Source organism: Lissotriton vulgaris, chromosome 5, assembly GCF_964263255.1.
Source record: "Lissotriton vulgaris chromosome 5, aLisVul1.2, whole genome shotgun sequence".
NCBI lineage: Eukaryota > Metazoa > Chordata > Amphibia > Caudata > Salamandridae > Lissotriton > Lissotriton vulgaris.
This window is the reverse complement of record NC_141693.1, coordinates 78497072-78511255: the sequence shown is the minus strand read 5'-3', so window position 1 is coordinate 78511255 and position 14184 is coordinate 78497072. Positions and strand designations below refer to the sequence as shown.

General features: G+C 48.8%; 1 protein-coding gene across 1 annotated transcript in view; it reads right to left on the bottom strand.

Moving 5' to 3' along the window:
- Positions 1-13967, bottom strand: part of LOC147710241 (E3 ubiquitin-protein ligase TRIM39-like) — a 141724-nt gene extending 127757 nt beyond the window's left edge. Inside the window, exon 1 of the mRNA XM_086920915.1 lies at positions 13508-13967. Within this exon, the coding sequence (XP_086777041.1) occupies positions 13508-13927 (420 nt within the window). The 5' untranslated portion in view covers positions 13928-13967. The remainder of the gene's footprint in view (positions 1-13507) is intronic.
- Positions 13968-14184: the final 217 nt, after the last annotated feature.

Here is a 14184-nt window from a genome sequence, read left to right as displayed (position 1 = left end):
CCTCTCCCCACAGACACCTCACGGACCTCAGAGAGATCAGAATTTGTAAAGCTGCAGAGAAGCTCGTTCCATGGTGAGGGCGCAAGGGAAACAACCCACTGCAGGCAGAGACAGTCAAAGACCCAGAGACAGGCTGAGGGGAGAGACTGGCTGAAGTCAAGTCTGACTGACACGTGAACATGTAAAAGAGGTGGAGCTCGGAACATTTAGCACTTGGGATGGAAGACAGGAGATTTGGGAATGTGAATCAGAACTGCCCCAAGAAGAACCACCATCAACGTTACTGATCCAACCTGTAAGACCACAACTGTCACAGATGAGCTTCGCAAGGCAGGACTCCTGATCGGATTATCACCAGCAGTCCTTGGCCTGAGTGAAGCTGCCGCTACAGCTCTACACAACTGGAGCTGCTGCCAAAGGAACAGGTCAGTCGAGCCTGTGTGCCAATGCCATCAAACCCATAACCCCATCAAAGAGGCAGGGACAATTCTGCAATCTGAGCAGTTTGTCCATGTAACTCGTTGAGGCAAAAGCGATTGAACTGATCTAGATATGATTCGGTTCGGTGAGCTAGAGCAAACATCACCTGTGCTTGGATAAGGCCCACGCTCATGTGACATCCCGTGGACCGTAGGCATTAAAACTCAGAGAGGGAAGAGGGCACCAGAGGGGGTGTATTGCCTTGTTAATGTTATGAGGCATTTTTACAAGTGCACGGCTGCTCCAAAGAGTGTCCCGGCGCTAAGGAAAGAAAAAGAAAAAGAAAAGACCCTGGAAAGAGAGACACAGTAACTCCCACTCATACCTAGATCTCATTATTGCTGGAACAGCCAGGTCTTGAGTTGTCGTCTGAAGCTCAGGAGCTATGCTTCTTGTCTCAAGAGTAAAGGCAGCGAGTTCCATAAGCTACTCACTACCACCTGAAAGGAGTGTCCACCCTTCCTTGACCTACAGAATTTAGGCATTACCAACAAATGTTGGGTTGATGACCTCAAGGTCCTAGCTGGAGTATAGGGCATAATTATTTTTCTAATATACTGTGCCCCACTGTTGTGCAACGCCTTGAAGGCCAGCACCAGAGATTTAAAGTCAACTCTATTTTTTACTGATAGCCAATGCAGTGATCTCAGGTGACTCGTCATGTGTGTTTTTGGTCCAACCATAGAAATTGCTCTGGCGGCTGAATTCTGCACAACCTGAAGAAGGTTCAATAAGTACTTAGGAATACCTAAATAAAGCACATTCGCATAGTCCAGCCTAGACATTATCAAGGCTTGGACCACTGTCTTTCTATGGGACAATGACAGCAATGTGAGGAAATTCCTCATCATTTTTAACAGCCTAAAGCACGTACCAGCCACTGACTCCACCTGTGACTTCATAGAAAGATCAGAATCCAGCATAACTCCAAGATTTTTAACAGTAGTAACAGGGCTGGAAGGGGCCGGTTGATCCTGAGGCCACCACTTCCGCCATTCATCATCCAAGGTATGTCCAAAAAAATTAATTTCGGTCTTGGCGGAGTTGCAAGATACTAGATTCTGTCGGAACCAGTCGAACACGGTCTTCAGACATAAATGTATTTGACCTTCATTAAACGGCACATCTTTTTCATAGGTAAACAGCAGTTCGGTATCGTCTCTGCATAGGTAAGAACCTTGGCCCCAAGATTCTCCGCTAAAGATGCAAGAGGTGCCATATAAATATTAAAAAGAGTAGGGCTCAAAACTGAGCCCTGAGGCACTCCAACATTCAGCGGAGGGATGTCAGCTGATTAAGGTGGCGACCAGACAGATTGTTGACGGCCTTAAAAATAAGGAAGCAAACCACTTTAAGACTGTGCCCCCCAGGCAGTACTCCCCCAGCCTCTGAAGGAGTCGTCCATGGGGCACAGTATCAAAGGCTGCCGAAAGGTCTAGCAGTACTAAAACTGCCTTGCCTCCTCTATCACAAAGGTCTTTGATACTTTCGGAGACCTCGAGTAGGGCTTTTTCCATACTGTAGTTGGCCCTAAAACCAGACTGACTCGGGTGAAGGGCATTGGTGGCCTCAATAAAATTCGAAGTGACCTTTTTCACATGCTTCACCAAAGTCTTTGCAAAAAAAGGGAGCAATGTAATGGGCCTATAATTACTGACTACAGTAGGGTCCGCTGAAGGTTTCTTCAGAAGAGGTCAAATATTACCCTGTTTCCATCTGGCCGGAACCTGCCCACTAAACAACGAGAGGTTCAGGACTTTATTCTCGGCAGGGTTTTGAAGTTCAGCAACAGATGCTAAAATTTTAGCTGGACATGGATCCACAGGGGACCCAGATTTAAGTGTCTTCATAATGGAGAGTGAGGTATCCAAAGACATCGGAGGGAACTCCAACAGAGGTTCTCCCTTCGGGTCTCCCCTCAGAGAAAACCCCTCATTCTGATTCTGGGAGACAGGAGTAACAAAGGTATCTTGAATGGCCTTAATCTAATCATGGAAGAAATCAGCAATCTGAGTGGTTCATTCATAGGTGGGGACAAAAGGACTCTGAAGAGCTTTAGGAGAGGAAAAGTCCTTTACAATCTTAAAGAGTTCCCTGCTACTATTTCTGGCCATATCAATTTTAGTGGTCAGGTATCTTTTTTTCTCATCACGAACCTTAATAGTGCACTTTAAGTGCCTGTTTATGTATATGTTTACTTTCAGGGTCAAAACTTCTCCATAAACGTTCCAAATATTTACAAGCACTCTTGCTTTTCTTCAGTGCTTCCGTGAACTAAGGGGCAGAGATGTTTTCTCACGAGGCCCTATGTGTCTTTAAAGGAGCAAGATGCAAAGAACACTACTGCAACCAATTTTCAAGAGCAAGTGTATCCTCTTTCAGAGACCCTTCTCCAGGTATGGGGTGGTGACCTAATATTTCAGCCAGGGAGTCATGGGTGATGAGCTTAAAAGATCTAAATTCTTTTGTTTTATTATTATTATTATTATTATTATTATTATTATTATTGGGCATTTGTAAAGTGCCTGGTTACGCCACTGGCGTGTCCCCGCGCTGTAGTAAGTGAAGTGGCTGTCCCCCCCTCCCACGGAAGGCTACCTGCTGAAAAGGTGGGTTTTTAGTTTTTTTCTGAACAGGACTTCAGATGGTTCAAGTCGCAGATCTAACGGTAGAGCATTCCAGCATCTGGGAGCGAGGTGTCTGAAAGATCTTCCTCCCATACGTGCCTTCCTGACTCTGGGGATTTTCAGCAGTCCAGTCCGAGAGGACCGTAAGCTGCGTGTGGGCTCATATTGGGTCACCAGGCTCAGGAGCGGAGCCGGGGCTTTACCGCTCAAGATGCAGTGGCATGTGGAGAGGGCCTTGAACTCTACCCTCTTCTCCACTGGGAGCCAGTGGAGGGCTTGCAGAGCTGGTTTGGAGGGTGACCAAATTCATCCTTAAAACCAACTGCATCAGTTGTAAAGGGCTCAACAAGAGGATGCCAGCTTTTCTGTCAAACAAACTAACCAAATATAGAGAACAATGTCATGCCAGGAAGACAGATCACCAGACAGGAGACAAAGCACATAAAATAAAAAACCCAGGAGGCCAGCCTTCTCTATTCATGGTCCCATAATCTGGCACCGCATCCCTATTGATATGACATCAGCTCAAACTCGCCAATTTGTTTCTGAATTGCAAAAGATACATTTCAAGGAGTACTACCCCTGACTTCACAGCCCACCCATGCCCTTCCACCAACAATTGCATCTTCCCTGGGGCAATGCTCACAGTTTAGTGGTCTGTACCCAGATTGTAAGTACTGCTCATATGTGTTAAGAGTGTAAGTCCAAATAGCACATATCCAGATTGAAAATTATGGCCACACAGATCCATATTATACTTGAATAGATTACATTCAATACCCCCACCCTCTTGACTCATTAACCATAGGGGTACTTTGTCCTGTACAGGTGCCAGCCACATGCAGGGTCTGTGACAGAGAAGAGACAACCAAAGATCAAGAGCAGGCACCAGCCATGATCACGGTCTGTGACAAAGAACTGCCACATGAAGAGTGCAGACCCCAACCCCAATCAGGGTCTGTGACAGAGAGCAAACAACCAACGATCAAGGGCAGACACCAGCCATGATCACAGACTGACAGAAAACAGACACAGGAAGAGTGGAAACCCCAACCAGGGTCTGTGACAGAACAGGCACAGGGAGAGTGCGGACCCCAACCCCAATCAGGGTCTGTGACAGAGAGCAAACAACCAACGCTCAAGAGCATGCACCAGCCACGATTACAGGCTATGACGGGGAAGCAGCATAGGAAGAGAGCAGACTCCAACCAGGGTCTGTGACAGAGAACAAACCGCCAAAGATCAAGGGCAGGCACCAGCCAAGATCGACGTTTGTGACATAAGACAGCCACATGAAGAGTGCAAACCCAAACCCCAATCAGGGTATGTGACAGAGAGCAAACAACCAACGATCAAGGGCAGACACCAGCCATGATCACAGACTGACAGAAAACAGACACAGGAAGAGTGGAAACCCCAACCAGGGTCTGTGACAGAACAGGCACAGGGAGAGTGCGGACCCCAACCCCAATCAGGGTCTGTGACAGAGAGCAAACAACCAACGCTCAAGAGCATGCACCAGCCACGATTACAGGCTATGACGGGGAAGCAGCATAGGAAGAGAGCAGACTCCAACCAGGGTCTGTGACAGAGAACAAACCGCCAAAGATCAAGGGCAGGCACCAGCCAAGATCGACGTTTGTGACATAAGACAGCCACATGAAGAGTGCAAACCCAAACCCCAATCAGGGTATGTGACAGAGAGCAAACAACCAACGATCAAGGGCAGACACCAGCCATGATCACAGACTGACAGAAAACAGACACAGGAAGAGTGGAAACCCCAACCAGGGTCTGTGACAGAACAGGCACAGGGAGAGTGCGGACCCCAACCCCAATCAGGGTCTGTGACAGAGAGCAAACAACCAACGATCAAGAGCAGGCACCAGCCATGAGCACAGTCTGTGACATAGAACAGCCACAGGAACAGTGCAGACAACAACCAGGGTCTGTGACAGAGATCAAGCAGCCAAAGATCAAGAGAGAGGGTATGCCCATGGATGACCCCTCGGAGGGCCCCAGCCTGGGGAGAAGCAGCAGGGTACGGGCTGCGGAGGAACCCGGCCCAGTCTTCTCAGCTGGCGGACTTTGCAGTGGGCTGATCATGAACTGACCATTCTTCGTACTGGTAATCGGCCGTACGGCCCTGTCTTTCTTTTGACTGTACCTCTTACTGATTTGGACGTTTGTGTTTATTCCCTTTTTTGTTTAAAGAAAAGGTTAGAAGGAATGTAATGTTCACGGCCGCTAGTCAGCGGTCTAGTTGGTCGCGCACCGAAGGGTTCGCATTCGCGAGCGCGTGACGTCACGCGCTCGCATATATAAAAGAAAGAGGGCGTGGCCGGCGGGGTTAGTCCGGACCACGCGGTAAACCAAACTACGTGTCCAGAGTCTCATTTAAGCCTGGGCGTAGTTCGCGTAGCCGCACTCCACGAGCTACGCGAAGATGCACTTGCACTCCGCGAACTACACATAGCTCCGCGAGCATGCGTAGTAGCTTGCTTGACCCGTTCGCGAGCCATTTTTCGTCTTCGGGAGCGCCGTGGAACTCTGGAACCTGCTCGACACCACATCTCCAGACGTCGCCTTCCTCACGGAAACATGGATGAACGCCTCCTCAGCGCCGGACATCACCGTCGCCATCCCGGACGGATACAAGATCACCCGGAGAGACCGCGTCAACGAGACAGGAGGAGGCATCGCCATCGTCCACAAGAACACCATCCGCATCACGACCAATCAGACGACACCCTCACAGCCGCTTAACGTCTTCACTTCCAGATACACACCGACCCCAAGACCACACTCAGAGGCACCCTCATCTACAGACCCCCAGGACCTCGCACACAATTCAGCGAAGACATCGCAGACTTCATCATCCCGCATGCCCTCGCCTCCGCAGACTACATCCTCCTAGGGGACCTCAACTTCCACCTGGAGAACAACACCGACAACACCACCATCAGCAACATCGGAATCCAAGAGAAGGCACTGGAGTGGATCATCTCATTCCTCACAGGAAGAACCCAGAGAGTCCGCCTCCCCCCGTACAGATCCAAGGCCACCGAAGTCATATGCGGCGTACCACAAGGATCATCACTCAGCCCCACCCTCTTCAACGTCTACATGAGCCCCCTCGCAGCCATCGTACGCCAACACAACCTCAACATCATCTCCTACGCCGACAACACCCAGCTGATCCTCTCCCTCATCAACGACCCAGGAACCGCCAGAACCAACCTACACGAAGGGATGAAAGACGTAGTCGAGTGGATGAGGAACAGCCGCCTGAAACTGAACTCAGACAAGACGGAAGTCCTCATCCTTGGATCATCACCCTCCGCCTGGGACGACTCCTGGTGGCCCCCTGCCCTGGGCAGCGCACCCAAACCAACGGACCACGCACGCAACCTGGGCTTCATCCTGGACTCCTCCCTCTCGATGACCAGACAAGTCAACGCCGTCTCATCATCATGCTTCAACATCCTACGCATGCTCCGAAAGATCTTCCGATGGCTCGCCACCGAAACCAGGAAGACGGTCACACAGGCACTCGTCACCAGCCAACTGGACTACGGAAACACCCTCTATACCGGAACCACAGCCAAACTCCAGAAAAGACTCTAACACATCCAGAACGCCTCCGCACGACTCATCTTGGAGTGGAGAAGTGTGGCTCACTGGTTAGAGCAGGCAGACCCTGAAGCAGAGGTCAGACCCGGGACTAGGGTTCAATTCCCGACGCGGCAGGGTCTTGAGCTCAAATGTCCACGGACTCGATAATTCTCGCTTCGGTGCCTGACCTAATCATGGGTTCACACTCTGCAACTCTGGGCATTAAGCTTGCTTAATCTCCACAACGGCCCCCCGCGGCGGGATGCCTGGCTTTCACCTTGGGGATGCCCGTTAGGGGCTATCTCACAGGGAAAAGCCAGGACGGGTTCCCAAGGCAAGCGCCGAGATGCCTCTGGGTAGTCGAGCGCTATATAAGAACATACAAAAAAAAAAAAAAAAAAAAAAAACATCTTGGACATCCCCCGATACAGCCACATCTCTGGACACCTGAGAGACCTTCACTGGCTCCCCGTCAGCAAGAGAATCACGTTCCAACTCCTCACCCACAAGGCCCTCCACGACCTGTGCCCCAGGTACCTCAACAACTGGCTGACCTTCTACACTCCCACCCGCCAGCTACAATCGAACAGCCACGCCCTCGCCGCCGTGCCACGCATCCGAAGATCCACCATGGGAGGAAGATCCTTCTCCTACCTGGCAGCCAAGACTTGGAACTCCCTCCCCATCCATCTCCGCCTGACCCAAGACCACCTCTGCTTCAGGAAGCAACTCAAGACATGGCTGTTCGAGCAGTAGTGGATCCCCCTCCCCCAAGCGCCTTGAGACCCTCTGGGTGAGTAGCGCGCTATACAAATATCCTGATTGATTGATTGATTGCCTGCATGCTTGGGATGTGTAGCGCGCGAAGTTACCCATGAGGTTTGTCCCGCCCGCTTGCGTCCCCTTATTTCCGGTCACTACTAACGTGTCCGCGAGTTATTCTGTGCCAGATTGCAGTTTCTGCGTGTTCGGCAACTCGATCTTCCCGACAAGCATCCTCGCGCACGCGAAAAGGCTATTGAGCGCGCGAGAACTACGCTACGCAGCAGTTCGCGAAGTATTCGACAACTTCGCGTTCTCCGCGGAGCGCGGAGTTGCCGAAACTCCGCGAACGGAGCGTAGTTCTTCGCCCAGGGCTAGTCTCATTACCGCCGCAGCGCCAACGCCATCATGTGCTTGCGGCCTAACGACTCCACAGTTGTCAGTGTTTGGACCGGTTAAGAGAGCCGGAGGTGGGGCTAGGCGAAGTGCAACAGAGAAGTGAGTTATTCCTCGTGTAAAGCACCCAACAAAGTAATGTGCACCAAGACTAAAAGAAATGTTTTTTAAATTATTTTCAAAAGTGTACTTGAGCGTCAGCAACTAGCGCAGGGCAGATAATAAAGAATTCAGCAGCACCACTACCTCATGCAGGTCCGCTGCGCGCTCCGCTTTGCAGGGCCATTTATGTTAAACTCAGGCTGAACACTAGACCGCCGACCAACCGGAAGGGGCTTCTTCCCTCCACTCAAGCAGGATTAGGACCCGCGGTGGACCGGGGAAGAGAGCCGTCTGCAGCTCTTTTGCTCTTTACAATGTCCATGTGACCCCATGTGCCACACCCTGCTTTGCTGCACCTCTTCCACTATGGCCGATAACCACATGAGCCCGTGTGCTAAACCTTGAATAGTCGCATCAAGACTACGGACACTGAATGTTTGTACACACTGCACCGCCACACTGAATCCTTTGAATACAGCGCTCGAGATTCCAAAACACCCGCACACATCCCTTCTGATCTCCTGCAGTCCCCTCTGTGCCTCATGGTATACGCATGTGGTCTCAGCGCTCTGACAGACTCGCTTTGTGGTCTTTTGCACCTTCGTATATATTTCTCACAGAGTGTTCACTTACGATCCCCAAACACCCCAAACATACCTTGTGCTTTTGAGCAGCCTTCTCTCGCAGATCCACAGACTTCGTTGTGATCCCTGAATACCCACAGACACATCTTGTGCTCCTCTGCTGCTGCTTCGGGGAGACTCATAGTGAACAACCTGTGATCCCTGAAACTTTACATACAAGTGCCGTTTGCCTCAGAGGCTAAGTGTCTAAACTTCTGAACCCTAACCACACACACTATGTGCTCTTAGGCACCCTTCTCTATGGAACCCGTGGGTGATATTTAAATCCCATATTACCAGATCCCATTCCCTGTATCCTCTTACAGACTTAACAAGTGAATTCACGTGTAAACCCTGAACTCCCAAACATACTGTGCTCCTCTACAATTTTTTTCTCTGTAGAATACACAAAAATGTTACAGACTTCGCTTTGGGGCCCTTAGGGTGCTCTATGATCCGGAAACCTCGACACATACATAATGCCCTTCAGCAGACCTGCTATATGAACCTAAAGGATGCTTTGTGACCCCTTGAAAACCACAAACATTCCTTGTGCTCTTATGCAGTCTCTTCTTTGAGACGCACAGGGTGACGTGGGGCCTCTGAGAATCTGCACACGCTGCTTGTGCTCTCCGGCTGCCCCTTGATGTGGCTCACCGAGTGACTTAGCAATCTTTAATTTCCACAGACATACCTTGTGCTCTTCACTTGTGGCTACAGGAGAACACACACATAAAACTTGTGCTCCTCTGTAGCCTCCTCTATTGGACTTGCTGAGAGTTTTATGCTCCTTGGACTCCCGGCAGACCCAGCATATCATCCTCTGTTCCTCTACACAGAACAGCCTCAGTTTCTCTTCATGTTTCTCACACAGATTCTCCCCCTAGGGCATCACTGGGGGCAGATGAAGATGTTTTAACATTTCCACCACGCTCCCCAATAGTCTGATGGGTCTGAGGTTTTTCCCAAAAGATTTATTTATTTAATGCCATTTATAGAGCGCGTACAATTACCCTTAGGCGTCTCAGCGCTAAAATTGCATTGAAGTCTCACCCTAGACAGAAAGAAGCGGAAAAGTGGACTGCACTGTGGGCAGGGGAAGTTTCCATCTCTTCCCTCCCAGCTCTGAGTGATGCAGGAGCGGCAGAAGATGCGTCCACAGTCAATAATCATCACGGGATCAGTAAAATATTCCAAACAGATGAACAAGTGGCCTCTTCCTGGAGGTTCCCCAGCTGAGCTGCTGCCGCCATGATTCAGAAATGTAACAGTTAAACAACGTTTAGTTTCTCTTCCTTTTGAAAGCAGTGTTGTCCGATATTTAGAGCATTCGCGAGCCCACAGCCAACCAAAAAGTAGCCCAAAGTAGCCCAATGTTGCTACTTTAAGGAAGAGGGGGCAGGGACAGCGTCAAGCAGGCAGTAAATGGAGATTTGTGGCCGGACCATTTTACAGAAGTGGTCTGCGCAGAATGTACACTCTTACTAAGTCTGAAAAGATTTCATTTCACAATCTTTGCTTGACTCCACACTCATTTCATTTTTCCTGTGATCAATGCTCCAAGCAGAGCTGAAACGCTTTGGGATTGGTGTTGCAGCAGGCTGCCACATAGCAGCCAAGGTTTCAGATTGCTCACGTGTGACATTTTCTTAATTTCAGTGAAAATACAAGTGACATTCAGCGACTATGAGTGACACTTTCTTGTGAACAGTATAATGTCACCCACACTTAGTAGTAGCATGGCACAGCCCACAGCCTAGGTCGGACGCCTGCTTCCATGCAAGGCTGCGGAGAAACAATATATTAAACAGAGATTCCAATAATCTGAACTGTCTCACTTGCTGGAGAGAGAGAGATGGGGGCGATGGGTGCTGCAAGCTGCAGTGGACTCCTGGTTCGGGATCGGGCACTTATTTTACATATTAAGAACCGCCTTGCCTCATTTAAAGTAGGTGGGACCTAAACCAGTTCCACAGTCGAAAACCCGGTCCCGCTCAGCAGTACAACACCGTCCCGTCTACGGGAGAGGAACTTTAGGGAGGCAAATTAGCCCACTTAGGGAAAGTGTCCCAATGTTGCTCTTCCTGCCCATGATCGCCATGAATGGCCTGATGGTTGCAGGCAGGTACAAACACAAATAATGCCTTCTATGCACTTGGAGAGAACCAATGACTCAAACAACAAAATGCTGAACCGGTCGGAAATACAGTTCAGTGGTCTTGAAGAGAGGCCTCATCATACACAGTGAACAGCAGGTATGATGGTGCACGCCTGGTGGAGCCGTTGCTATATATATATATATATATATATATATATATTCATATTCATATTCTTTTTGCCATTTTATATATCGAAAACTAGCCCCGGAGGTATTGGAGGGCTTTGCTTGAACACTAGTAACAATACTCAAGGGCACATTTAATTATTTATTTCATGCACTGGGAGATTAAGTTATTTGCCGAGATTCACAGCATGTTGAGCCAACGCCGAGACTGGCACTTCGTTCCCCAGTTATAAGACAGCAGGTGTGGTGTATTTTAAGCAATTTTGACTCACGAAATTGGAAATGTAACAACCTAATATTTATTTACATTCGCTTGGTTACCCTTCTCCACCTGTAAATCTGTCTAACAAACTGATGGATATGACTTTCCTGCATGACAAATTGCAGGTTTGAGTAACTACGCAAGTTGAGAATTTTAAATGGTGTCATAGCGAGATGCTCTATCTGCCTCCCTGTGTAAGAAAGTTTATCACTGTTAAACTTGCACTGTTCTTACAAGCTTCTGAAAATGCAGATGAGCAAAAGAGGCAGGATAGTTGAGATGCGTCTGTGTAAATGTGTGTGACAAGACTGGACTTTTCAAGTGGTTTGGTCAAACTTATTATAGGGAAGCGCCGAGCTCAGTCAGCGCAGGCATATTGTAATTGTATTTATATAGCGCTTAATACAACTATCCAGGCATCAAAGTGCTTTTCAGAAAGTAGCACTCTACTCCTGAACCCAAAAAGTATTAGTGGTGGATTAGTGTAGGGAAATATGAGAGGTGGACATGTGAGTCTTATTTGGATTGAAAAGGATAGTAGAGGGAAGAGTCTAGAACGCGCTATTTGGGAGAGCTTAGTAGTAAGGTGAGGTGAGGTTTCAGAATAGCAGAAGGAGGGATGGAAGAGGAAAGAGTCTCTAGAGATCATAGTAGTAAAATGAGGTTTGGGTACATAAGAGTTCGATGAGTCCAGGTCAAGCAGGCTAGATGGAATCTTGTGCTCAAGGCTATTGCTAAAGATTCTTCTCACACCACATTAAAATACTTTCTAAAACCAAGGGTAGTTGTAGTGAGCACAGGCCAATACGCTCATAGGAACAGATCCAAGGTTTTTATTTGACTAGTTACTGCCACGTGTCGCAGCCGCAGCTTAAATTGTACCAGTGCTTGTAAGTGTTGGTCATCGACATATAATTTCTGGAGAGCAGAACCTATGTTTATCTGCATACTTCGGACAAGACCCAAGAAATCCAAAAGGAGAAATGGGGTAGGAGCTTAAAGATACGAAACAAATGACAAATGGTGAAAAATACCCTGAAAGAATAAGAGAAAGGATTCGCAGGCGATGGAGGAAGAGGCGCGACGATCAACATTAGGTTTCCTTAGGTTTCGGAATGCCCAGCATTTGGCATCACAGGTGGCACGCTTTTAAGATAAATCCTGGACTACAGCACCTACTTTTTTTAATTGAGCAACTGTGATTGTATCAGAGGAGTGTCCTTTAGATTAATCTGTGCATCTGTTGTTCTCCCCTCCCACCACCTCCCCCCGTACTCTGGATCAGTTGGGCATACAGGGGGTGGAGGCCTCTGGTAAACAGGCAACCCTCCGTTTATAATTGTCATTATCTGCACCTTTCTCCCAGTGCTTGCAGTGCACCTTCCATGAGCGGCGCTTTAAAACGTGAGCGATGCAACGAGGTCATTCAGAAATCGGTCATTGATTTCTTTAGAAACTGTTACAAACATGCACATTTAGCCATTTTCAACACAGACATTTGGTACGTTTTAAAGCTTCTTTTCTCAGATAAAAGTGAACTAGCTTGTGCAAAAATGCTCCCTTTTTGCAGATAACAGAAACTGAGCACCATTGTTACAAATGCCTCTATTAAGAAAGGTGAACGATTTTCTCTGCGAAAGTTTGACAGGAATTGTTCATTTGGAAATAATTTGTATATCAAAAGATTAATGCCCAGCAGCTTAACTATCAGGCTGGTTTAGTCTAGAGGTTCGCTGATTGTGCAGAAACTGAGCATAGGTAATGAAAAGGGTCACGGAGGTCGACCACGCCCCCCACCCCCCCAAACCAATTCCCATATTAGGGAGAAGCCATAATTGGGCTAGATCACGCACAATCTGGCAACACTGCCGCTAGGTGGGCGGGGTGAGCAACTTGTACCTCTCCCCCTCCCGGGCCCCCAGAGGGGTCTCGCAACGCTGGGCTGTCCCTGTGCCATCATGTGGCACTAATGGGACAGGCCGCCCTCGTAGGAGGGTCCCCTTCGTGGACGGTGGGCAGCCCGCATTCATATTGCGTTGAGCAGTCTCCTATATGGACCGACAGGGTGCCTTGTAAACATTTGAAATCCACAAACATTGTATGTGCTTTTCTGCAGCCTCCTCCATGGGACGCACAAGATGATGTGATTTCTGAGCATCTGCACACACAGCTGGTGCTCTCCGTCTGCACATTGATGTGGAGCACCAGGTGACGTAGTGTCCTATGAATTTCCAGACACACCATGTGCTCTTCACTTGTGGTTATAGAAAGAAAAAAACCACACGCACACACACCTTGTACTCCTCTACAGGTTACTCGTAGCTTGACTTTGCAATCCATGAATGCCCAGATATACCTTATACTCCGCTGCAGCCTCCTCTATAGGAGTCACTGAGTGAGTTGTATGCTCCTTGGACTCCCGGCAGACCCAGCACATCATCCTCTGATCCTCTGCACAGAACAGCCTCAGTTTCTCTTCGTGTTTCTCACACAGATTGTCTCCCAGGGGCCTCTCTGTGGGCAGATGAAGCTGTTTTGCAATTTCTACCACGTTTCCCAGTTGTCCATTGGGTCGGAATTTTTTCCTAGGAGATATTTCGCTGCACTGTGGACAGGGGAAGTTTTCATCTCTTCCCTCCCAGCTCTGGGTGATGCAGGAGCGGCAGAAGTTGTGGCCACACTCAATAATCACCGGATCAGTAAAATATTCCAAACAAATGGAACAAGTGATCTCTCCCTTGAGGTTCACCAGCTGAGCTGCGCCTGCTCCCGCCATGATTCAGAAATGCCGGAAGCTAAACTAAGTTTCGTTTCTCTTCCTCTTAAGCTCAGAGCAGGTTCGGGTTGGTTGAAAGACTTCTTGTTTCCATTGGTTGCTGCTGAGAACAGCGCAGTCTCGGATTGGTTGATAGCCTGCTTTGTTTCCATTGGTGGCTGCGGATGGCAACTCAGGCTCGGATTGGTTGACAGCCGGCGTGTTTCCATTGGTTGTTCTTGAGGACAGCACAGGCTCTGATTAGTTGACAGCCTGCT